At 45.4% G+C, this 25,651-nt stretch overlaps 2 protein-coding genes across 8 annotated transcripts in view; both read right to left on the minus strand.

Annotated features, from left to right (window-relative positions):
• The window catches only part of ZNF76 (zinc finger protein 76), a 33,458-nt gene extending 17,923 nt beyond the window's left edge, over window positions 1-15,535 (minus strand). For 6 of the 7 annotated variants that reach the window (XM_027603187.2, XM_027603190.2, XM_027603188.1 and 3 more), the window contains exon 1: window positions 15,223-15,535. The gene's annotated coding sequence lies outside the window, so the exon portion shown is untranslated. The remainder of the gene's footprint in view (window positions 1-15,222) is intronic. The other variant, XM_027603186.2, reaches the window with a different exon arrangement.
• Window positions 15,536-20,932: 5,397 nt separating this feature from the next.
• Window positions 20,933-25,651, minus strand: part of SCUBE3 (signal peptide, CUB domain and EGF like domain containing 3) — a 69,701-nt gene continuing 64,982 nt past the window's right edge. The window contains exon 26 of the mRNA XM_027604083.2: window positions 20,933-25,068. Coding sequence (XP_027459884.2) covers window positions 24,919-25,068 — 150 coding nt within the window. The 3' untranslated portion in view covers window positions 20,933-24,918. The remainder of the gene's footprint in view (window positions 25,069-25,651) is intronic.

Raw genomic sequence — 25,651 nt, forward strand, 5'->3', positions numbered from 1 at the left:
TCAATACTTTACTATGCAGCCTAGTACAGAGGTTTTTAGCTAAAGCCACCTGAAAACACTATTTTGGTGTGCCAGCTTGTACGTTTTTCTGAAAAGAAGGGAGTTCAAGATTGTCATGAGTGTCTCACAGGGGTTAAAGGTAAAGAAGCACTGGTCTAGATGGGAATTCTGGCACCTGACCCATCTTATCTGGTCTACTAGGATCCTGGCAGTGACCCCAACCTCGCCCAGAGCCCTGATAACCACAAGCTCTGGTCCTGGCCTCTCTTGGTCTGCTCCCTGACCCTCAACTTTCAGAGTCTCAAGCAGGGAGAGAAATTCTTTTGGTAATCTGTTTTTGTTAACAGCATTGTCAGAATAAGGACACACGTGAGACCTAGGTCTGAAAACAAAGCAGATTATAGGTTGAAACAGGATTACAAAATGGCCTCAAATCTTTATGGCTGACTGCTGTGGCTGCTACAGCAATAGTTGGTTTAATTGAGCACACCTGTACTCTACTGGGACTTTCTGAGGAAAATCCGTGGCACGGTTAACAACACAGGTTCTGGAGTCAGACAGCCCGGGCTCTAACCCAGGCTCTACCTCTTTGAAGCTGTGTACCCTTGGGCAAGTCACTGAACCTCTCTGAGCTTCAGATGCCACTTGTAAAACAAATGGGACTAATAATAGCACCTTCGTCACAGGTTGCTGTAAGGATTAAATAAGGTCACGTGTCAGCCTTTAGCACAGTGCTGGCACATAAGAAGTACCCTAGAAAAACCCTAGAAGTACCCTAGAAAAACCCCTCAGAGGAGGGGATGGAAGAGGAACAAAAAGGGAAGTGCTTTCGAAGCAATGGGCAATTTCCAAAAGGTAGCCAAACGCTGGCAACAGCCCTGGTCTAGACGTGTGCAGAAATGGCTTCTAATCTCAATTCTACCTCCTACGACTGCCCCCTTAGCTGTAAAGTGAAGTGCTGCTCCAGATGACCCTAAAATGCTTCCCACTGCTCGTGCTAATTACATTTACCACATAGACAGCCTTAAACGATGCCAGCCACTGTTCAAAGCACTTTACCTATATTAACTCTTTTAATCTTAAAAGTAACGCTATGAAGAAATAGGTACATTATCCCCACTTTATGGATGAGGTGACTGAGGCTTAGAGGTAGAGTAATTTATTCCAAGGTCCCACAGCTAGGAAATGCGGAAGCCAGGATTCCAAGCCAGGCTGGCCGGCCTAGGTCCATACCTCTCAATACCCCATGCATTTCTTCCTTCTGCTGATCCAGTGTGACACAAAACACTTGACTACTGATTAACTTTCCTCTCACCCACAGTAACTTAAACCCAGTCCTCTTGGACCTGACTACAATGGAAAGAGGGACAAGCTGGTAGCCACATTTCAGAATATAACACTTAGACTCAAAGAAAACAAATCTCCACTCCTTCACATGTTCTCATGTCCAGGCTAAATATTCAATTTTCCTCCTTAGGCCCATAATATAGACCTTTAAAACAGTCCACTGTGGCTCTCCAGGCTTTCCTGATCTCTGCTGCTGCCTTCCAACAGGGCCTGACCGCGGCTGGGGAGAAGGTGCTCAGTGGCGGCCAGGTGTGTACGAGGGTCTGATTGCCATTTCTCTCCCTTTCCTTTGTGAAACGATGCTTTCCTCGGACTCCTTCTGTGCTGGTACTAAACTGACAACAGTGATACTGGCAGAGCCAAAGAGAGGCCTGTCACTGCCTCTGGACGGCTATGACTGCACATTTCCTGCCCGCACTTCACATTTCAGATTCATAACTCCAGTGGCCTTCTGAGCAAGGATGGAGGGGGAGCAGGGGCAGCTGCTCTGTTTTCTCCTTGTAGGGTATAAGGTTTGTCAGCTCCCCAGTGACCTAAGCTGGGTGTAAGGGAGAGACAGACTGGGGATTGTGGAGGGGAGAGAAGAGCCATGACAGTGGGTAGGGATGAACAGGGAGTACTCCCAGACTCTTCCAGAATTTGCAGCCAGCTTCTGTTTGTTGCATTTTAAAATGAACTTAACCTATTGTTGGCTCTGATGCAGGAAAGAGCCCTATGGCTTCATAATACATAAATGTTTCCTAATGTAAAAACGTAAATTATCATTTATCAGGGAGAGAGAACATTTAGAAAAGCTTTTTGGATACTTCGGATCTTTAGGCCTTTCTATGAAACAAGATGTGCTTCAATTGTCTCCTCAAAGCAGAAAAATAAGGGCCACGGAAGACGGGAAACTAGATGGCAGCTATATATTTGTGTTTCCCCACTTTGGCACGGTACAGATCTCATCCGACCCACACCCAAGCTAGGCTGCCTTGGCCACAGGCACCTGTTCACTCTTCCATCATCTTCTGCCAACCCAAACTCCTCGGACATTTGCAACAAGGCTTTCTGTGCCCTGCCTCAGCCAGCCCAGAGGATAACTGTATTTAGAAGCCAAAAAAAGAAAAAGAAAAAGAAAGAAAAAAAGAAAAAACTAAAACATTTGCTTGGAAGGAAAAGATTGTTCAAGTTGGGGGGGGCATGGAAGACTTAATTTTCACTCAGGAAATTCCTCATTTGGAGATAAACAAAACTCAGAGAGGACAAAGTGACATTATGTTGGGAGAGACAGAGGCTGAGCAAGTCAAGTGGCAAACAAATGAGAACCAGATTTGGAAGAGCTGTAGTAAAATGATTCAGTATTTGTTATTATAGAAAAGGACTTCAATGCACACACAAAAACCCTAGTGAAACAGGCTTGGTTCTGTGGGTTTTCAAACAGTAAAGAGAAAACAGGAAATTAATAACAGAAACTTGCATTAACATAACACACATTTAGAACATCAGCTAAGCATCTCTTTGCAAAAGGCACATTGATTTTAAAAGCCCAAATCACTTTTTAGTATGGTTCCTATTTGGCTACTACAATTTTTATAGATTTTAATTAGTCACAGAAAAGAGAGTAATTAGGCAAAGCAGATTATTTTTAATTCCAAAGGGCAATGAAAATGCATACCCCTTTACTAGCTGAACAGAATTCATTTAAACTAAAATAGGTAACTTAAAAACCTAATATTCAGTCCTAAGTTTAAGGTGAATTTTAACACCTTAGTTTGTAAACACCAAACACAGAATCATGGTTGAGTTTCAAACCCACCTTTAGTCCATGGAAAGAAAAGTTCAGAATAGTCATTTTGAAAGGGTGATCCTAAGGGTGTCCTTTATACCAATATGCAAATTAATATAGATATTACCAAGTTACATCTGACTTGTTTCTGGGGTCACTGCTGGCTTGGGAAGGGCTTTTTTTAAAGATTTTATTTATTTGACAGAGAGAGAGAGAGCATGAGAGCACACAAGCAGGGGGAGTGGCAGGCAGAGGGAGAGGGAGAAGCAGGCTCCCCGCTGAGCAGAAAACCCAGGACCCTGGGATCATGATGGGAGCCAAAGACAGACGCTTAACCGATTGAGCCACCCAGGCACCCAGGGAAGCGCTATTTGAAAATGAAACATGCCATCAGCCATCAGGAGGGACCGAATCATCATAGTTATTTAGGAGCATTATGTTATTTAAAAACATCACTCCAGGGGCGCCTGGGTGGCTCCGTCGTTAAGCGTTTGCCTTTGTCTCTGTCAAAATAAATAAATAAAATCTTTAAAAAATAAAATAAAAATAAAAACATCACCTCAGGACAAAAAGGTTAAATTTATTCCATCAGTTCATTAAAATGGAACAAGATCCAAATCTCAACTAGGAAGAAAAGGTAGTTTTTGCTTTTGAAGCAAAAGAAAATCAAGTCAAAAGAAGAGTTAGGTTTAAAAAAAATCAGTATTAAGGGAAAATATTAAAGAAAATATAAGACATGATATTAAAAACACATGCAACTTAAACGTACACTTAAAAATGGTTAAGACGGTGAATATTATGTTACATGTATTTTACCACAATAAAAAAAAATTGGGTGGATAAAAAGAAACACACGCAGACACATATAAACTTCCAAGAACAGTATCAAATTCCCACTGGACAAATAAGGCTAGAGTATGAATTCATGCAAGAAAAACACCAGTAGTAAATAATTCAAAAACGGTTTACTCTCATTAGTAATTAAAGTACAAGACAAAATAATCATGGTGGTATTATACTTATCCCATTACCATAAATCAAAGTAAAAGTATTAACATCCAACAGACAATGAGATACCACTACACACCTATCACAATAGCCCAAATCCAAAACAGTGATAACAGTAAATGCTGGCAAGGATGTGGAAGAACAGGAACTTTCATTTGTTGCTGGTGGGGATGCAAAATGGTACTGTGGAAGGCAGTTTGGTGGTTTCTTACAAAATTAAACAGTCTTGGGGCGCCTGGGTGGCTCAGTCGTTAAGCGTCTGCCTTCGGCTCAGGTCATGATCCCGGGGTCCTGGGATCGAGCCCCACATCGGGCTCCCTGCTTCATGGGAGGCCTGCTTCTCCCTTTCCCACTCCCCCTGCTTGCGTTCCCTCTCTCGCTGTGTCTTTCTCTGTCAAATAAATGGATAAAATCTTTACAAAAATAAAAAAATTAGAAAAATTAAACAGTCTTACCAAATGATCCAGCATTCCTACTCCTAAATGGGTTGAAAACTTATGTCCACAGAAAACCTGCACATGGATGTTTATAGCAGCTTTATTCCTAATTGCCAAAAGCTGGAAGCAACTAAGATGTCCTTCAATAAACAAACTGTGGTACATCCAGACAATGGAGTATATTTCGGTGATAAAAAGAAATGAGCTATTAAGTCATGAAAAGACATGGAAGAAACTTACATGCATTTTGCTAAGTGGAAGAAGTCAATCTGAAAAGGCTACACACAGTATGGATCCAACTATATGACTTCTGGAAAAGGCAAAACTATACAGACAGGAATAATATCAGTGGTTGCCAAGGATGCGGGGGGTGGGAGAGGACGGATGCACGGATGGAGCGCAGGGCCTTTTTAGGTCAGTGAAACAGTTCTGTAATGGTGGACATATACCCAACATTATGTATTTGTCAAAACCCACAGAATATACAGCACAAAGAGTGAACCATAATGTAAACTATGAACTTTAGTTAATAATAATGCATCAATATTAGTTCATCAATTGTAGCAAATATACCACACCAGTGCAAAATGTTAGTAATAGGGAAAACCAGGAACTGGGGAGGGAAGGGGGGCAAATGGGAACTCTGCATTTTCTTTTTTTTTTAGTTATTTTTTTAAAAAGATTTTATTTATTTATGTATTTGTCAGAGAGAGAGCACAAGTGGGGGAGCTGCAGGCAGAGGGAGAAGGAGGGTCCCCACTGAGCAAGGAGCCTGATGCAGGACTTGTTCCCAGTAACCTGGGATCATGACCTGAATTGAAGGCAGACGCCTAACTGACTGAGCCACCCAGGCATCCCTCTTTTTTTTTTTTTTTAAAGATTTTATTTGAGAGAAAACGAGCAAGAGCATGAGCCAGGGGAGGGGCAGAGGGAAAGGGAGAAGCCGACTCTCTGCTGAACAGGGAGCTCAATGCAGGGCTTGATCCCAGGACCCTGGGATCATGACTGAAGGCAGATGTTTAACCCGACTGAGCCACCCAGGTGCCCCAGGAACTCTCTGCATTTTCTATTCAATTTTTCTATAAACCTAAAAATGCTCTAAGAAATAAAGTCTCTTAATTAAAAAAAAAAAAAAGAAATCCAACCATCAATGTTGGCAAAGCCAGGAGGCAGGCACAAATGAGCATTGCAGACAGCGCTAGAGACTGCTCCAGGCTTTCCAGAAGACAAACCATCAATTCTTAACCCCACCAGGGAAGGCTCAGGATCTGAGATCTAAGAACCTCATCTTCATAATTCATTCCACAAAAAGCATGCACAGAAAATATAGCTACTTGCACGGGGTGCTTGTTTAAGCCTTTGGGACAAGAACCATGAAGCCCATCTGGATGAATGGAGGAAAGTGAACAAACGAACACTAAGTGAAACAAGACATAAGGTTAACACTCATCCAGTTTCAACTTGCAGACACCTTAACTCCAAGTGAGGTGAGAACGAAAGAGGCCAAAAAGAGATGAGCAGGTGCACTAAAAGGAAGGGGTATAACCTTTCAAAAAGATAAGGTCACTGAGATGAAAAGAAACCAGCTGAGAGGTACTTCTCCAGTGGACACTAAACGCATTTGCTTGGTTACCAGCTCTTCCCTCTTGGGGTCTCCCTTTATTCCCCCATAGCCCTCCCATCACTAGCTGCACCTCGTCCCTGCCAAGTCCTGCAGGAAAAGACATCTATTTCTCCTTTAACTCATGTTAAAGACTGAGGTAGGGAACTTCTTCCTCTAGGATTTTCCTTTCTTCTAACCAGAGGTCTGGTGGCTATCTTTTTACATGTGGTATTCCTCATACTGGGCTGTGTTGGGCTTTGTATGTCTTGAGGAATAGAGTGTCAAGGTGGGTCCCATTATTCAGTATGCTGAATACTGGACCCCAGTATGTTGATCTGTAGGTGATCTGTATATATTTTTTAAAGATTTTATTTAATTATTTGACAGAAAGCAAGAGAGCACAAGCAGGTGGAGCAGCAGAGGGAGAGGGAGACGGAGAAGCAGGCTCCCCACTGAGCAGGGAGCCCGACGCAGGGCTCGATCCCAGGACCCTGGGATCATGACCTGAACCGAAGGCAGATGCTTAACCGACTGAGACACCCAGGGGCCCCGGGGATCTGTTTATTTTTAATTCAGAGCAATGTCTATGAAGCTGTGGGGGAAACACGCAGAGTCTTCCACTGCTGGGGGATATAGATCGGTACGAGCTCTATGTAGGGCAATTTGGCAGTATTGATCAAAAGTACAAATGTACCGGGGCGCCTGGGTGGCTGAGTCGGTTAAGCGTCTGCCTTCAGCTCAGGTCATGATCCCAGGGTCCTGGGATCGAGCCCTGCATCGGGCTCCCTGCTCTGCGGGAAGCCTGCTTCTCCCTCTCCCACTCCCCTTGCTTGTGTTCCCTCTCTCGCTGTCTCTCTCTCTGCCAAATAAATAAATAAAATCTTAAAAAAAAAAAAAAGTACAAATGTACCTACCAGCTGACCCAGCAATTTCAGGTCTAGTCTGCAGGAAGACATACACATGTGGAAAATGGCACGGGTCTAAGGTTAGTCATGGCACCCCTGTATGTAGTAATAGCAAAAACATTAAAAGCAGCATAAATGTCTATCGATAAGGAACTTCTATACGATAGGCAGACATAGGTAAATGAGGAAGGTCCTCCCATATTGACATGCAAAGATCTCCAAAACATATTAAACAAAAAAATGGGAAGGTGTAAAACAGTGCCTTCTGTATGCCGCCACTGGAGCACAAAAATTTGTGGCAAGATGGTCGAGAAATGACTAACTAGGGTTGCCTACATAAGGGTAACTGAGTGACTGGGGAATAGTAATGCAAGGTTGACTTTTCACTGAACTTAGGGCTCGTGAATGTCTCATTTACGTTAAAGAAACAAATACAAATACATGAATGAAAGAAGAAAGTCTGAAAGCATGCCTTGCACTCCTTTTATTGGCTATTCTGATTCTCCATTCATGAGGCATGGCTAGTTCAGTGCTGACAGCATAGATTTGAGGTTATAGGTTTGTAGCAAAACCACATCTGAAAACTTAGCTTCACAATTCATGGATCGTATGGAAAGGTGATCAAGCTGAGCATGAGGCAACAGCGAATCTACCAGGACTTGGGACCATGCTGGCTCTAGCACATGTGGACCCGACCTGCTCACAAGGGGGGTGGGGGGTTCCGGCTGAGTAGTGGCTGAGCAGGAGCTGCCTTTGTCCTTCCCTGTTTCTGTGGCCTCAGGCAGGACTTCCTGGGTTGAGAGGATGATATTCTCAAACAGAGACAACTCTGATCTCAGGGACACCCTCCACATCTAAGCCTTAGGTCAGTTCCACAATCTCACAGAGCCCCCATTTCCTTGGTTCTTATCGTAACTGCATGGGTGTCAGGCTTTATCAGCTATCCCACGGCAGGGGGACTTCCAATAAATGCAGTGAGAAACAGTACCAAGCTAGCAAGTTGTATCTGGGCTTCTCAGAGATGAACCATTTACTGAGGGCAAGCTCAGGGTGAACGTTAACCCAGAGGCACCAGAAGAAGTGCTCTGATTTCCGGCTGGTGACAGTTTAATGTGCTGTGAGGCTTTGAACATCACATCCAACAGCCCAGATCTTTTTGATTCTGGGCTCTAAGTGAGGAGCCTAAATAGGCCCTGTGCTTCTTACCAGCAAAACCGAGACAACTGCATAGGATCCCTGCATAGGATTTGGAACCATCTACTACACTCACGGCAACACCCATTTCTCTACCTTGACTGAGAACTGCCAAGGCAAGAGGCATCTGAAGTTTTGTCAGTAGCTTAAGGCCACTGGTTAAAGACAACAGCTTTAGCTGACCTTGGATTTTAGCTCAGTGGTTTTGTTTCACTCACCAGGACAAAATTTCCCCATTCCATTAAATGAAAGATGATTACATATCCACTCTAAAACAAATTTTGTGGGTGACCTGTCAATGAAGATGGGCTGTATCCTGTACTCTTGTTTAGCTGGTCATAGACTCTCCTTACAATATAAACACTGAGATCTAAATGACACAAAGATAAACACGGCACAGCAAGCACAGCGACCGTGCTTCCAGATGCAGTGAAGGGATTACTCTGCCACAGTATGTGTCCTCCTTAAATCGGACTCTTCTGGGGGGGCGGGAATAACACACTCCTACTTGCTTATTAACTTACGTTGCTTGAGAGCATGTGTTTTGGTGTAATCAGCACCTAACAAAGAATGTGTCCCCAGATACTAAATGAATAATACCATTAGATCACATAGCTAACCGAGCTCTTTAGCTAAAATCTGAATCCTAAATCAGCTCCACTTACTGTGAATGAGCTCTAATGGAAACTCCTGAGGGCAGATTCGGAACCATCTACTACAGAACTAGGAGCTCCTGAAGAGAAGATCCCAGCAGAGGAATAAATGTTGAAAGAATGAAGGAGGGAAGAAACTGAGTCCCACCACCCCCGCTCTTCCCCAGCCCCACCACCTTTACTAGCTTGGGGTATCATCTTGCCTCATCTCTGACATCCATGTTCACTTTTCTCCCAGACCCAGGTGAAGCACAGGCTTTCCCTAGCTAATGTCACACCAGACCACCAGACTCTGGCCTGTTTCCTCTGCACTTAGCAGCGAAGCTGCACCAGGGAGCTGGTCTGTAGTGTTCCACGAGGGCACGGATGCATCTTCTGCATCCAGCACTCACTGGATGTTACTTTAGCGAAGGAAGGACTCTTACACTGCTACCTGGTATAGGGCTCAGCAGTTTAAAATGCTCTCAGATATACAGATACGTTATCTTGTTGACTCCGAGCACTAATTCATTGACTCTCACAATGGGTGTGGGCTGAGAAGAGGGTTCATTTCTAGTCTAATGCAGTCATTCTGCAGATGAAGATCTGGAGGTCAGAGCTGTGGGACGGAGTTCCAAAGGATCACACAGCTAGCTGGTGGCAAGCCAGTGTTCTTCCACTGTACTGCCCTGTCTCTTGCTCAGGAATAGTGTTCTTTCAGCTCTCAGATGAGCAGAAATTTACACGTCTCATAGACTTGTCTATCTAGCTGCTTATGCAACATCTCCGTGTCCCCAAACACCTGAAACTTGACACATTCGCAAGCGAACTCCTTATCCATCCCTTCTCGCACCCTGCCCCCTCCTCCAGGCTCCCCCCTTTCAGTAAATAGTAACTCCATCCTTCAGTTGCTCAGGCCAAAAATGAGGGAGCCATCCTCAACTTCTCTATTTCTTTCACATGTCATATCCAATCCATCAGGGGATCCTGCTGGCGCCTCTTTCAAAATATAGCCAGAATCCAACCACTTCTCACTCTTCCACTGCTTTAACTTTGGGTCCAAGCCATCAGCTTCCCTTGCCTGGATTCTTACAGTAGCCTCCCAACCGGCTTCCCTCCTTCCACTCTTGCCTTCTTGTTACTCTCACCAAAGCAGACAGAATGATCCTGAATGTCAAATCACGTCACTTATCTGTTTAGAACCCTCCAATGAGGGGCGCCTGGGTGGCTCAGTCCTTAAGCGTCTGCTTTCCTCTCAGGTCATGATCCCGTGGTCCTGGGATCGAGCCCCACATCGGGCTCCCTGCTCAGCGGGAAGCCTGCTTCTCCCTCTCCCACTCCCCCTGCTTGTGTTCCCTCTCTCACTCTCTGTCAAATAATAAATAAAAATTAAAAAAAAAAACAACCCTCCAATGGCTCCTCTTCATGCTGCACAATAAAATCCTGACATGACCTGCCACCAACCCACTCCCACCCCCACATCTCCTGCTCTGTTTCCCCTCTCTTACTCTACTGCAGCCAGACTGGCTGACGCCTTTGTGGTCCTCGAATATAGAATATACAAGGCATACTCCTGCTCTGGAGCCTTGGCACTTGCTGTTCCCTCCGACTGGAATATATTTCCCCCAGAAATACGCTTGACTCACCGCTTAACTTCTTACAGGTTTTTGCTCAAATGTTACCTTTTCAATGAGAACTTCCTTAACCACCCTGTTTAAAATTTAACACCCTGACTTCTGGTACTCTCTCCCTTCTCTGCTCAATTTTCTTTTTTCTTTTAAAGAATTTTTATTTATTTATTTGAGAGAGAGAATGAGAGAGAGAGAGAGCATGAGAGGGGGGAGGCTCAGAGGGAGAAACAGACTCACTGCCGAGCAGGGAGCCCAATGCGGGACTTGATCCTGGGATTCCAGGATCATGACACGAGCCAAAGGCAGTCGCTTAACCAACTGAGCCACCCAGGCGTCCTCTGCTCAATTTTCTCAGCATAGATTTTACTTGTTTATTTGTTTATTGTACGTCTCACCCCCACGGTGAGCTCCTTAAGTCCCAGAACTTTGTCTTATTCACCACTCTATCTCTGGGTACTAGAAAAGTACGTGGTCTCTAGCAGAAAGTCAGCAAATATTTGTGGAATGAATGAATGAATGAGGGAATGAATGAACACCCATATCTTTAAGATCTCCCAGTAATCTGAAGGCCTTAGGCCCAAAGGGGACGACCCTAGTGAGACCTAGCTCTGGTCTCTCCTTCACCTCCCACCCTCCATACTGCTTCACCTTCTCAGGTTCAGGGCAACAGGTACTTGCTGCCAGCATGTTACAATTTCTGGGCCACCGGTACAAAATTCTGCTGGCTGCTAATTTTTGTATTTAGCATCCTGCTATCTCACAAACAGAAGAGGTCAGGGATAGGTTAGACTAAATATACTGCTTAACCTAGATAATAATACTGACTCAGTAACATTTGTGTTGAGGTGTTTTCCAAGGAACATTGCTAAGTTTGCACTTGTTCATCTACCATTTTTTTTAACTTCTATTATGGATTTCAACCATATGCAAAACTAGAAATAGTGGTAATGCGTCCCATGAACCTATTACCCAACTTCAACAACTGCCAACATTTTGCCAGTTTGATTTCTCCTATCCCCTGGTGGTCTTTGCAACCCCCAGTAAATATTTCATCTGGCTGTTTTCTTGAGAACTGGTCTGTCTATAACAGACCCTGGCCTGTTACCATTGTGTTCTAGCAACTAGGGCAACCAATCCCTCTAGTCTTACCAGATATACGGTAAAAATGAGCACTCACGCCCATTCCCCCAGCCGACTAATGAGTGAAAAAGGAAGTGTCTAAATTCCAGACTGTTTAAATCAAGGGACTTGCCCATTACTCCTCTGCAGGGATTTGGGGATGTGGGGGTTGTTGTGGCTACAAAAAGAACACAGACGCGAGCTGTTTTTACTTGTTTGTACCTGATGCAGAATTTCTGAGTGAGTTCATTCAATTCAGTCAGTATTTACGGACTCTACCTCAGAATATAAGGGACCAGATTAAGATGACAGAAGATAAAGAAAAACTCTGTTCTCAAGGAGATCGCCGTGGGGTTGGGGAGTGGGTGAGAAGTAAACAAATAACTAAGATCCATGGCAGAATACGCTCTGTGCCCTAAGAAAGGTTAAGCAAGCATAAGGCAAAAGCTTCTTTCAAAAATCAATTTGTAGACCCCAGGGCTTACCCCTTCCTTAACTCTAGGTTTGCCCTCTGCTGTTATTTATTGCTATACAGCCAATATAGGAGACCTGGGAATTTGGTGACCTGCAGAGTAGACTCTGGGATGTGGATCTTTAATGTCACATTTTGCTATTCACCATCCAGTGTTCCGGTGGGAGAGAACTGGAAAGTCCTCCCAGAGCTTGGAAAACAATGGGGCTAATTCAATGCCGGCAGAAGCTAACACCCAGAGCATTCTACCCTGAGGGCATATACACCAAGCAGCTTCAGCTACAGAGGAGGATCGAAGAGGATCATGGGAGTGTGTCAAGGAGACGAGGCTCTATCAATTCAGAAAGATTTCCAAGATCTCCTTGCTAAAGGACAGTGATCTTGGTGATCTATGATCAGAAGTTCCTAGAAAAGAGTGTAGTTCTTTGGACAAACCAAAGAGGTCAGTGAGGTTTGGCCAGACAGTGCTAGGTATGAAGGTAGGAGAGCTGGCCACTCACGGGGCCCTGGAGTTAGATGCACAGAAGAGTGGAAGCAAGGAGAGGATGAGAGGGACATTTGCATCATAATCTATGTTACAGAAATTGGTGAGGTGAGGATGGCTGGGAGAAAAATAAGAGGAAGCACAGGAAGAGGCACTGTGAGAAGGGGCAGGGATGCAGGGAGAGGAAAACGGGGGGAAGACAACTCCGGTTTGAAAAGGAGCTCACTGATGACGAGGAGGATGCCACGGGATCGGGGAATATGGGAGGCAGGATCTTTTAGGAATCTGTGAAGAACGTGAAGAGGAGGGATCTTAGAATGGGAGGGTATATGGGTTCACGTTGGGATGGAAGGGGCTCATTTCACTGAAGCTGGGGGAAGGAAGTCACTGGATAAAGAGCTACTTAGATGAAGGCTCTGGGGAACAGGACTTGGCTGAGGGTGGTAGAAGGGAGGCAGCCAGAACACTGAGAAGAGACTGAAAATAGGAAATCAGGCGAGGAAAGACTACTGGGCCAGAGGGTTTGAGAGTGTCTGAACTCCTGGCAGGGAAGGGACTTAGCAGGATAAGTGGGTTTGGGGTAGAGTGCCTGTAAGCTGGCAGCCCCTTTAGGGGGAGATCGTGGAGTGAGGGCTGTGAGAGGATGTGTGGACAAAAGATGAAGAGAGGTATTAAGGTGCAGGGGTCTCAGGGCCCGTGGGGTGGAAAGTCATGAACAATGGGTTGAGGAAGTCACTAAGCCATGGGGCAAAGAGTAACAGAACCCTTGGGAGTCACGGTATGAATTAATGTTGGGCTTAGGAATCATTAGAAAGTAAGGAACAAGGGGCTCAGGGTGAGAGGACCTGGGAAAACTGCAGGTTTGGGGGCGAGAGGTAGTGGAGCAAGTGGGTTTTGAAGGCTGTGGACTCAAATACTTGGCTCTGCTACTTACTGCTTCAGGTTCTTTATTTATTTGAAACCAAACCAAACCAATAGAAATGGGAAATGGTGGTGGATATAGTAATAATCCCCTCTTGGCGTTGTCGAAAGGTAAATTTAATTTATACCCAGAAAGCACGGCACACAGTAGGTGCTCAGCCAATCATAATTAAAGAGGGACGAGATAAAGAATCAGAGAAAGAGGAGGCCACAGCAGAGATTAAGAGGACGGGGATTCCAAGAGCTCCGGGGTAGAGGAGCAATGTAACACATGGGCCCTGGCTGGTCTGTTGAATCCCTGGCACCCAGGACAGAGTAAGACCCATAGGAGCAGTTTGTATTTAAGGGTTCCCATGGGCCAGGCATGGTGCCGAGGGCTTTGTATGCATCATCCAGGCAAGATTATTCCCCTCCCTTAGCAGAGGTGGAGGCCGAGGGTTCAGACAGGCTAAATGGTATGAAGAGCCAGAATCAGACCAGAACCGAGGTCTCTTATCACATCAATGCCCCTAGCTGAAGTGCTCTGCTATCTTGCTTCGCCAACATGTTAACTGACGGGGCCTGGTCAAGGGAAATGGGTATATGGACTATTAAGAGTGTAGGGGGTCATGGGAGTGAGGGAATAAAGTTCATGAAGCAAGTGGACCCTGAGGTGAGGTTACTAGAGTAAACTTCTAGCGAGGGTACAAAAATGATTGCAAACAAATATTATCTTGACTGAGAATTGCAGAATTTCACAGCTGGAAGGAAACTCTCAGATCACTTAACCCAGCCTTATCACAATACAGAAGACAAGCTGAGGCCCAGTGAGGAAGGGGCCTGTCCCAGGTTTCCAAAGCACAACGGTGGCAGAGCTGGGACTTGATGGGATCACACACTCAATCCAGAATTCTTTGATGCCTCCAACTACTACTACTTCATATTCATCTCTACATCTTCCCGGGCACCAGCATGGTGCTAGGGCACTTCTAAGTCATGTGCTGATTGACACTGAGGGGCTGAGGGTGCAGAGAGGGACGTCGGTGGGGGTGACTTTAGGATGAAGGGGGGAGCATGGAATGAGGATCATGAGGTTACAGGGCAAAGAAGGGATTACTAGATATTGGGGGTTATGTAGATGACTGGGTGGGAAACTATTGGAGTAGGGCTTAAGAGTTACCAGGAAAGGTTTGAGGGGAGTCACCAAGTTTGTGGGCGAACACGGGATAGAACCGTGGGAGTTACCGGACCAATGGTGTGTCATTGAGAAGGTTGGGGGGTCACCTACGAGGAGTGTGGGGGTCTCGGGGCTTGAGTCACTGGATTAGAACTGAGGGAGTCACTGGGTTGGTGGGTCCCTGGGCAGAGCTGGGGAAATTCCTGGGTTGGCAGACTCAATGAATAAGAATTGAGGATTACCTGGCAAGGTTTTAGGGTCAGTGGGTGGGGTGCAGGGTCACAGAGGTGGAGGCGGGCGTGAGGTTTGGGAGTTGGGGTGGGGTTTAGAAGTCAAGGGGGAGGAGTCGCAGGGCGGAAAGAAGGGGCAGGGATGGGGGCCGGGGCCCCGGGTGGGGGAGGGGTCAGGTCGCCGTCCAGCCGCCCGGACGCTGGGCTAGGGCCGGAGGAGGGTGGGCACGCTGGGCTCGGGACCTTCCCGGGGCCCTGCGCCCGCCCGGCCTCCCACCTGGGCACGGTGGACCCACTCTTCCCGCAGCCACCAACCTGACAGCCCCCGAGGGCGACTCCGCCGACAGACCGCCATGCACCGGGCCCCGCCACCAGCGCCGGCCCGCAACCCGCCTGCGCCATAGCCCGCCCGCCCGCGCGCAGCTTGCCTCGCGCGATATCCAGGTTCCAGGGCCGCCGCACTTTCCTCTCCTCGCGGCGCGCCTCTACCGGGCCCCGGAACCCGTATAGAAAATACAGGGCACGCTCCACCCCGCACCCCCAGTCGCCGCGGCAGCCGTCCTACTTATCCAGGTTCCCGGGCCCCTGGAGCCCAGGCGGCCGGGCTCTGAACCGTGCCCCTCCGAGCCCCGCCCCGCCCCCCGGCCGGGTGACGCACGGCCAGCGAGGCCTAGCGCCCGGGGAGGGCGTGATGACGTCACGACGCCCCGGTCAGGGCCTGGGCGCGGCTGGCGAGCCGGGTCGTCGCTATAGCAATGGGGAGCTGCCACCTGTCCCTCCGAGGGACTCGGTCCACCTGAGGCCTGAGGCGGCAGCGGGGAGGAGCCCGAGGCCCCGAGGGCTCCACGCTGTCTCGTTGGCTGCCTGCGGGCGAAAAGGGCGCTCCAGGAGCCGGGGAGGACGGGAGGGTTAGGTTGTGAGGGAAGCCGTTCCCGCGGGTGCCACTGCCCGCACTGGGGCTGCGGACCTTCTCCTTGGGGTTCAGAGCCCGGGGGCTTCCTCCTGCGCCTTACCGCCCCGAAGCGCTTTACTGGGCGCAGTCCGCAGGCACTGCCTACGATCTTCGAACTAACACCCTGAAGGAAGCAACTGCAGGTATTACTAGCTCCGTCTCGAAAAGGACGTCATTGAGGAGCCGTGAGGGACTTTGCCTCTCTAGGGAGGGCGCCCTGACGGCCCTCGCGGGTTCTCTCACCCTCGTACCCCCTCAGCCCCACCCGCAACCTTAAAACCAGCTGCTCCCCACCGTAGGCTCGCCTGGGGTGAGCAAAACCAAGCCCTTTTGCCATTTCACCCCTCCCAGGAGGGAGGGGCTAGTTGGGGGAATTTGCAGAAATCCAAGGGAAAATTAAAAGGGAGTGAGCTTTTGGTAAGACATTAAAAATAACTGAGAGGAGTTAGATAAGGAACTGGTAAAGGTTGCTTCTTAGGAGAGGAATTGGGTGCCTGGAGGAATGAGGTGAGAAACTTTTCCCTCTCTGTCCTTTTAGACTAACTTTTTTTTTTTTGGTATCCTCCCTCCCCGCACCCCCAAAAATTTAAGTTAAAAAAAAAAAGAATTTTCAAAGGAAGTATTCCGATAAAATAGAAACAGTTACAAAGTACAGGGTTTGGGGCCTATGGTAGCTAACGATGCTATTGAGGGCACTGACAGCCTCTTACCTACCCTGTCGGAAGCATAAACTCCTGGTTAGAAATAGAGCAGGGACTAGAACTCAGGTTGTCCTAGTTTGTCTCCTCACCACCTTTTTCCATAATAAAAAATACATTTGTCCTTTCTCACATTCCATGCAGATCCTAATCTGGCTAATCACCTCTCCTATTACACAATGAACAAAAACTCTGGGCAATCAGTGTGTGACTTTGAAGTAATAAGATTTTGACGGGTAGTTTCAGGTACTCAGGAGAACTGATGAAGAACATATTTTGGAGTGGAGGATTGAAGGTCATTTCTAGCAGCTTGTGTTCTGCCTTTGAGCCCCACCCTGACAATATACCACCATATAGGCTAGTGGTCTTTTTTTTTTTTAAAGATTTTATTTATTTATTTGAGAGAGAGCACAAATAGAGGGAGGGGCAGAGGGAGAGGGACAAGCCACCTCCCCGCTGAGCAGGGAGCTTGATGTGGGGCTCGATCCCAGGACTCTGGGATCCTGATCTGAGCTGAAGGCAGACGCTTAACTGACTGAGCCACCCAGGCGCCCCTAGGCTAGTGGTCTTAGGACATTTTTAAAACATGGAATCTATAAAAGAATTTGAAAGGACTGTATAACCCCTTGTTCATTTAAAAGTTGGTATCTAAATTTTCCATCACAAATTTAAGTACTTGTAGAAGATATAATTTCTGAGTTATTGTAATTTTAACATTTTAAACTTAAACCATTCTGTAACTCTTTAATGGTATCCAGTGTACTCCAAATACCCTAAATATTTGATGCCCACCATCATCTATTTAAAAATATATGAACAAGCCCTTTAGCAGAAATTTTATATGGTTCCCTTTCTTCTTGAACTCCTAATTCCATTCACTTTGCCTACAGAACTGTATCCTAATTAGTGTATTTGTATGTTTTAAAGATTTTTATTGATCACTGTCACACTTCTTTGCAACAAGAATGAGTGTAAATTTAAGTTTATTGCCTGTGACCATAGGCTTTAATTGTTAAAAAGTTTCTTTTGAATTGAATTGTCATTACAGTTATTACTGGTACACAATTTATTAAAAAAACATAAATATACATGTTTTTATAACTTGTGAAACCTAAAAAGTATAATTTTTATTGAAAATGCATCCCTTGGGGTGCCTGGCTGGCTCAGTCAAGAGCATGCGACTCTTGATCTTGGGGTCGTTAGTTCGAGCCCCATATTAGGTGTAGAAATTACTTAAATGAATAAATAAAAACTTTTAAAAAATGCATCCTTTAATGAGAAATATGGTATTTCTTAATTAGTTCGGGTTTTCATGGATGAGTTCAGGTATTCAGACCTAATGGTAGAAGGAGATAAGGTGCAATATCCATTCTGTTTTTTATTTTTATAGACATAAGCATTGAGAAACCTTGTTCATGTAGTAATTGGGGAAAGGAAGAGATTTGTTACAGCATTAGTCCTTGAGGCTTTGAACTACTCCTAAATTACATGCCAGTGATCACAAGGTGTCCTATTACCAAATAATATTCTCAAGTACTATCAAATAGAGTCCTTTAATTTTATTAAAAACAAAGAATTGGAAACCACTGAACTTGCAAAAGGATTTGTTATCCAGTCATTAGAGTCTCAGTTTCAGTCTTATAAAAATTACTGTTAGTTACCTGTTACCTTTTCACTCAGAGGCACCTTGTTAATCAGACTGATTTTCATACTCTTTTACCAACACAATTTTTTTTATAAAATTCTTTTATCATTACATGTTTTCAGGATCTTTTTGTGAAAATATTGAAGTGCAGATTCACTTCAGTATGGAAAACACCTGCCATTTGTGGAATTAGCAAAGCCAATCTTCTTTCAAACCAATCAGCTAAATCAGACTTAACTTTGTTAGGAAAAAGTCTGACTTTATTCTTCAATTCAAATAAATATGCTAATATTTGTTTTAAAGACTATTGTAAAAAATCACTGGGAAATAAATTATTAGTTGTAACTTATAAAATAGATTACTAAAAATCAGTCATGATTAAAATTATGTAGAGTTAATATTAACATTGCAAAAACTGTAAAAACAAGATAGTACTATTTCTCATTATATAATTTGGAATAATGCCGTGTGATATGTAGCTAAATCTACTAGTAGCTAGTAGAGAGTAATATGTAGCTAAATCTACTAGTAGCTAAATGAGAAGTAGGATGGAAGGCATGTTATCCCCTTAGCAGATACGGATATGTGCTCGTGTTGAATTCTGATGTTTGACTTTGGGGGTGGCTCAGTCGGTTAAGCGGCTGCCTTCGGCTCAGGTCATAATCCCAGGGTCCTGGGATCGAGCCCCGCATCGGGCTCCCTGATCGGCGGGGAGCCTGCTTCTCCCTCTCCCTCTGCCTGCGTCTCTGCCTACTTGCTCTCTCTGTATCTCTCTGCCAAATAAATAAATAAAATCTTTAAAAAAAATCAGAAATAACTCCAATTAATTTTTTTAGACTTCATGACAAGCTTTTTCTAGCATACTTAATAAAAAAGAAAAGTATATTTGCTAAGAAATAATGGACTGAACAGCTAACAAACAATTTGGTTTTACTAGTAGGTGGTAGAAAATAGTAAACATTTTATAAGATGAAATAAGAGGACTGATTGTAATAGGAATATTTTTATATGAATGGAAAAAACACCTCCCTCCTGTTCCCCAGGTTGTTATATCCTGGGCCATGGATGAAGATTCAGTGTAGGTGAGGGATATGCCTTTCTTTTGTAAAGTAGGACAAAGACTATGCTGAAAGAGGAGGTGGAATGGAGTGTGCCTAAGTATCCCGGCTGGTTCCCAAACAGATTCATTTGGGGGAAGATTTCTAATAGAAGTTGAGGATCTGGAAACTTATTTCCTTAAAATGCCCCTCAGATTGATTTCCTTGCCTAGTATCTCTTCACATACCCTTGGAAAGAGTTCCTTGGGATGTCTTCATGTGCCCGTTTTATAAAGACTGATATAAGCAGACTCAACTGTACTGGCTCTGATATACATTAATCAGGGACAACATCACAAATGTTCTAGGAAGAAGGTGGAAGACTTGCTGTTTTGGAATAAAAGAGTAACCCTCTGAAATAAGTCAGAGAGGATGGCCCCGAGCTGATGTAGTCATAATAGTCCTGTATTGGTCCTTGGCTTTGCAGTTCCAGAAACGTGATTTTGTCAGCCCACCAAAGTGTTAATGTTTTGTCACACTAAATCAAACTTACAGGAAGTTAATATATAAAACGGAATGCCAGTGAATTAACATATACTCATAGCCACCACGTAGACTGGATTTTCTCTCCTGTTGAGAAGTGAATGTGGAAAGATCAGTTGTAATCAGAATCTTACCTGAGGAGTATGGGTCTTGAGTATGGCTATTGTTATCAAGCTGTGATAGCCTGATGCACGATGCAGGGCACATAACAGGAGCTCAGTAATTGAGAAATGAATGCACCTATCCTTTATAGATGCTAACAAGGAAGTTTAGGATTCTAGTAGGCCAACTCAACATATTTTTTGATCAGGTAGATTTTTGCCTTGTTTCTCTTAAATTGCTATATCATTTGGATATTAAATCCAATAAAATTTTATGTCAGGGAATTACATAATTGTAACAAGTTTTATCTATCATCTCTGAGCCTAGAAATTGGGACTGTTCATTTGTAAGAGACTGGAGATTGTGTTCCTGTGCCCTATGGTAGTAGTGGTCATAGTGGCTAAATGATATTTCAGAATTCTATTGGGTGGCCAAGAGTGTACTGCCTTGTACCTCTCAGTGCTGGTATTTTGCTAGAGCGGGACATCTTAATTAGGGAGTCTGTGGCCTGGCTAGATTTGGGGAACTGTACTATAGTAAGGAGAAACAATACCCTAAACTTCCCCTACTCCCTAGATCCCCCGTAGGGGATAATTCTTTTTTTTTTTTTTTAAGATTTTATTTATTTATTTGAGAGAGAATGAGAGAGAGCACGAGAGGGAAGAGGGTCAGAGGGAGAAGCAGACTCCCTGCTGAGCAGGGAGCCCGATGTGGGACTCGATCCCGGGACTCCAGGATCATGACCTGAGCCGAAGGCAGTCGCTTAACCGACTGAGCCACCCAGGCGCCCGGGGATAATTCTTGATACTACCTTTAAAAATAGAGAGAGAAGCCTTTTCAGATTCCAAAATCATTAGGAATAAGATGGATACATGAGACAATTTTGTAAGTCCTATCTGAAAGCCAGAAGACACTTTGTTTCCAGCTCTAGAATAAACTATTGACACAGAGGAATAGATGCCAGGCCAAGGAGTTTCATTTAGTATTTTAATAATAATAATAAAAAAAGACAATACAAAATCCAAACATTTCTTTTTACAAGTTCAGATACATTTTTTCCCCAAGTGCAAAATACTCTATGAACTGCATCATTTACTGTTTATTGTTGATTGTGTAGGAGATACTTACTATATTGGCAGCAGTGGAAGGCAGATATAAATACATTTTGAGATTCTTTTTCTGCATTAAAAAAAGCCTCCCACATGGTAATGATTATTCTCTGAAACTTCAGTTTAACTCACATAGAAGAATAAAGTTTTCAGTTTGTCCAAACTGCTACAATGTGTTGTCTAGATAAGCTGATAACAGAACTGGGGGTTCTAATCTCTCTAATCATATATTTTCTTAAAGGGTTCCTAGTCCAAATAATGGCCCAAGGACAGGGTGTGCTATCTTTGAGACAGGTCCAATTTAAAGATATCCTTGTGTTGTTTGCTTCCACTTTTGTGCTTTAGAAAGAAGCCAAGCAGGTTAACATTATTTTCTGCTTATGGTCAGTTATACTTTGTCTCCCTCCCCCTAGTGTGAGCCTGTTATATTGAGGTTAAGCAGCAAATAACAAAGTTTGAATGCTCTATGTTTTCTGACATTTTGAGATATGACCTGTCAGTCCACTACAGAGTCCCCTCACACATGCCTATGGAGAACACTTCTCAGATACAAAAATTTCATTAGGGCCAGAGACCAGGGCCGTATTACTGAACTTGCAGCAACAAATCTGAGCCTCCATTACCTCAAACTAACCCAATTCTCAGGAAGTCAGAGCAGTCACAGCTCAGTGTCTTCTGGGGATTTATAGGCCTGCGGTAGGGCAGCTCAAGTCCGGGCTCTGGTCAGTTTTCTCCTGGCTGAGAGTTCCCTCGGGTTTAAGGAATGGACCTGGCCTAATAATACAGAAAGGGAGGCAGAGAAGTAAAAAGGGATTGCCATGTTGCTGAGGATTTAAGTGCCTTTCTGATGTGCATCACTTGGCGCTCAGAGTCCTTGCAGAAATGGCTTCCCATTCCCAGACTCAGATCAAGGCAGGTTTTGTACTAAGAGAAATGAAGCCTCACAGTACTGTGGCCCTGTAAACACCCCCATCCTGCAGAGAGGCCTTGGGACTGGTTCGTGAAGGGTTCCCATTTACACCATCTACTTCCTTCCTTACACTGGTAAAAACTTTTTTTTCTGTCTGACCTGTAAAAGGCCTGGAGAGTCCCTGAGTGTTGACTCCTCATTCAGTCTACTTAACCCCTGGTTTGATGCCCCAAGACTGGCTTCCTCCATATGTTCAGCAGTAGCTTTGCCTGGATTGTTAACCCCCTACTTGGACGACCTAAACTAATCATGGTGGACATTAGCAGGTCTTTACCTGCTCACCAAGATCTGTTTTGACATCAATTAAGAAGCCTAGTGGTCTATACTTTCCATACTGTGGAAACCACTCGCAGTTTCCAGAAACTATGGAATAAATTATTGGAGGAAATCTGTTTATGTGTATGTATGGGGTGACAGGAAAGGAAGAGAGCAAGGAGAAGCCAGACCCTGAAGGCCTAAGTTGGGAAGTACTCTGCTTAGCTTTCTAAGAGAGATGCAATGGTAGGGAGAGAATCAGAAAGTTATCCTAGCTTCTGGTGGAGAATGAGGATGGTCAGAGTGGATTAAAGTAGTTTCCATGGCATTTCCTGGGAAGTGTGGATACTTCTATTAAATGACCATTTTCTTGTATGGAAGCAGCCATGTTGTATGTTTATAGCAGAGCCCTCTCTGACTAAGAGAGACACAGGAAGCCAGACACTCTACTGCCAAGGGCCTGGGTGTTCGCTAATGGAAGTCAGGGGAACTAGCTTTGACCTTGGCTACCTACTGCCTAAGGCTATCTTTGGCTGGTGAACGCTACTGATTAGGGAGTGAGGGGATGGTGCAAGCTTCTTTATGTAGTGTCGACTCTCCTGGGGGAGCAATAACCTGGGATAGTCACTTAGAAATGCACCCTAGGAGTTAATTGGTAGCCTTTGATTGAATAGAACAACAGCTTTGGGGGAAATAAAAGGAGCAAATGGAAAATAAATTTATAGACAGCAGTGGAATGAGGGTAGAATGTGTGCAGGATGTGGGCTTGGGCATGGGCTTGATTCTTCCTTTTGAAAAGCAGTAGTGGAGGAAGCTAGGCTTGAAGTCAACTCCTAGAGGGAATGGCAAACCGGTAGGGGTAGGCAGAGTGGCCAAGGTCAGACAAACTTCATGCCTGGATAACTGTCCTGTTCTTGGTTCCCATAGCCTTGTCTCTGGCCTCAGGGCCCTCAGTCAGCCCATCTCCAGGGGGTTTGTCCTGATGCTCTTCCATGTGTACAACAGGGGAAAACAGGATGAAGGCAGGGAAAAGATGGAGGCTTTCCCTACTTGGGAGTGGAGAGTCACTGACCGATTCTATCGGCCTCTACAGTCGTGAGGTCCGTGCTGAATCCATAGAGAGGCATAGGGATGGCAGGATTGGATTAGCAAACACAGGTCCCTCTCCTTCCTGCTCTGTCAAGTCCCAGAATTACTCTCCTACACATCAGGTGCCTCTGAGCTACAGTTTTGGGTTCCCCCAGCTGAGGGCTCCAGAGGTCTGGATGGCCACTGGTCGGGGAGCAGAGACAGCTCCAGCACTCAAGGTTCATGAGATTCAAAACCTTTTTTCTTCCACTTCAAACATACACTCTTCTCTCTTGGGCAGCTATAAATAGGTTTGTCCTAATAGAGGAAAAAAGAAACAAAAACAAAAAACAAAACCAGAAAACAAAAACCCCTCCCTCTAGACAACATAGGAAGACTCAAAATGATTGCACTTATTAGATGTGGACAGGGTGGGCAGAAGGCTCGCCAAGTGTGCACACATTCCTCTTGCTGCCCACAACCTGGGGCCAGAGGTAGGTGGCTCTGGGCTGGCTGCAGAGCAGGGTCCTCTTTGGTGGAGCCCACAAGCCATCTGGGGCTACAAGGGAAAGACAAGTCTGGGGCAAGGCCCAGGCTGGCTTCTGGTCAGCAGCCATGTTTCTTTAAGGACAACACTTAGCAAGGGGAGTAGGGCTCCCCCAGGGAGCACTCAGGTAGGGGTGAGGAGATGGCTGGGCCAGGAAGACAAGAAAGGGGATTAGTGTTTGAGGCTGGCTTCCAATTGTTCTGTAGTCTAGTCCTTTAGATGATACATTTTCTTTCTTTCTTTCTCTCTTTCTTTCTTTCTTCTTCTTTTTTTTTTTTTTTTTTTTTTTTTGGTGATGCTTTAAAACCTGGTTTCTGTCCTGCAGAGCTATAGTCTTTCTGTTGGGGGGTGACAGCGGCACATTCAACATGGTAATGCCTGCTGCTTTTCCTCATTCAGCTGCTGTCCACTAGCCCAGTGCTATGGGCCTTTTGTAAGCCCTCATGGATTGGACCCCAAGCAGACGTGGGGGAAGAAGGAGAGAAGCTGTATAGACAAGAAAGCCAGCTGAGTGGACAGTCCAGGGCTCGAACCACGTGCCCCAGAGGACCAGTGCTGGCATTAAGCCTGTAAGTCAAAGGCTTCTTTGGCAGAACCCTGGGTTGTTAGAATCACCCTGGGGGGCACAGCCAGGGGACGTTTGGCTCCTGACTAGCAAGGCACAACCCTAAAATGGCAGAAGCCCTTCTTCCCCCGCCCCATTCCCCACTTCCTTCATGGGCCTCTAGCACCCTCCCAAGCTGATGGAGGCCAAGGATGTGAGCTAGTAAAATGGGCAGTGTGGCCGGGAAGGGGAAGGGGACACTGTTCTTTTACCCCTCAGGGGAAACAGAGCCAGCGCTTAATGGCTTTTCCAGGTAGCGTGTAGGAAAAGAGACCACAGTAAGAGAGAGGGAGAAAGAGAGAGGCAGAGACAGGAAAGGAAGCTAGAGAGACAGAAAGGAAGAGTGCTTTGTCTATAGTGATTTTTTTTTTCCTCCAAAAAGAAAGAGAGGAAAGAGTTCCTCATCTGGGGGTGGGGGCTGCCGGCTCTGAGGGCTAAGGAGTCTGGGGGCTTTAAAACCTGGGTCTTGGGCTTAGGGGCACTATTTGTAGGGCCTCAGGAAGCTGGAAACTTTGGAGCGGAGTAGCTTGATGAAGGATTTTGGCAGCATCTCCTTGTGCTTCTCTGTGTACTTGAAGTAGTTCTGGGGGTGGGCCAGCACCTCAAAGAAGGCCTTGATGAGCTTCTTGTCCTGCAAAGGGTGGCAGGCGGCAGTGTCAGCCTCAGCGTTGGGGATGGGAAAGAGGGACACCAGCCTTGACTCAGAAGCAGCCCCTCCTGATGTTGAGTAGGCATGCCCAGAGGTGAACTCTGGATTTCCATCCCACCATCTGTTCCTCCTTTAGAGTCCTACAACTCCGTCATTGGCAGCGCCATCCTTCCCTTGCTCATGACCCAGTCCTTGGAGTCATCCTTGACTCCTCTCTCTTGCCCACAACCACAGCAAATCCTGTCGATTCCACCTTCAAAATATATCTGGGGTCTGACCGTTTCCTGCAGCTACCACCTGTCCAGGCCACCATCATCTCTCACTTGGACAACTTGCAATAGCCTCCTACCCTGCTTCCTTGCTCCTTGCTCCCACCTATCCTTGTCCCTCTAGAGACTGTTCTCCCCCACAGCAGCCAGAGTGACTTTTTTGGTTTTTAATTAGATCATGTCCTTTTGCTATTGAAAACACTTCTCTGGTTTCTTTTTTCATTCAGTAAAGCCCAGTCCCTTGCATGGCCCATGGGCTGAAAGTGATCTGTACCCTGCCCTCTGTCCTCTAGTGC

This window comes from Zalophus californianus, chromosome 7 (assembly GCF_009762305.2).
Source record: "Zalophus californianus isolate mZalCal1 chromosome 7, mZalCal1.pri.v2, whole genome shotgun sequence".
Classification (NCBI taxonomy): Eukaryota; Metazoa; Chordata; class Mammalia; order Carnivora; family Otariidae; genus Zalophus; species Zalophus californianus.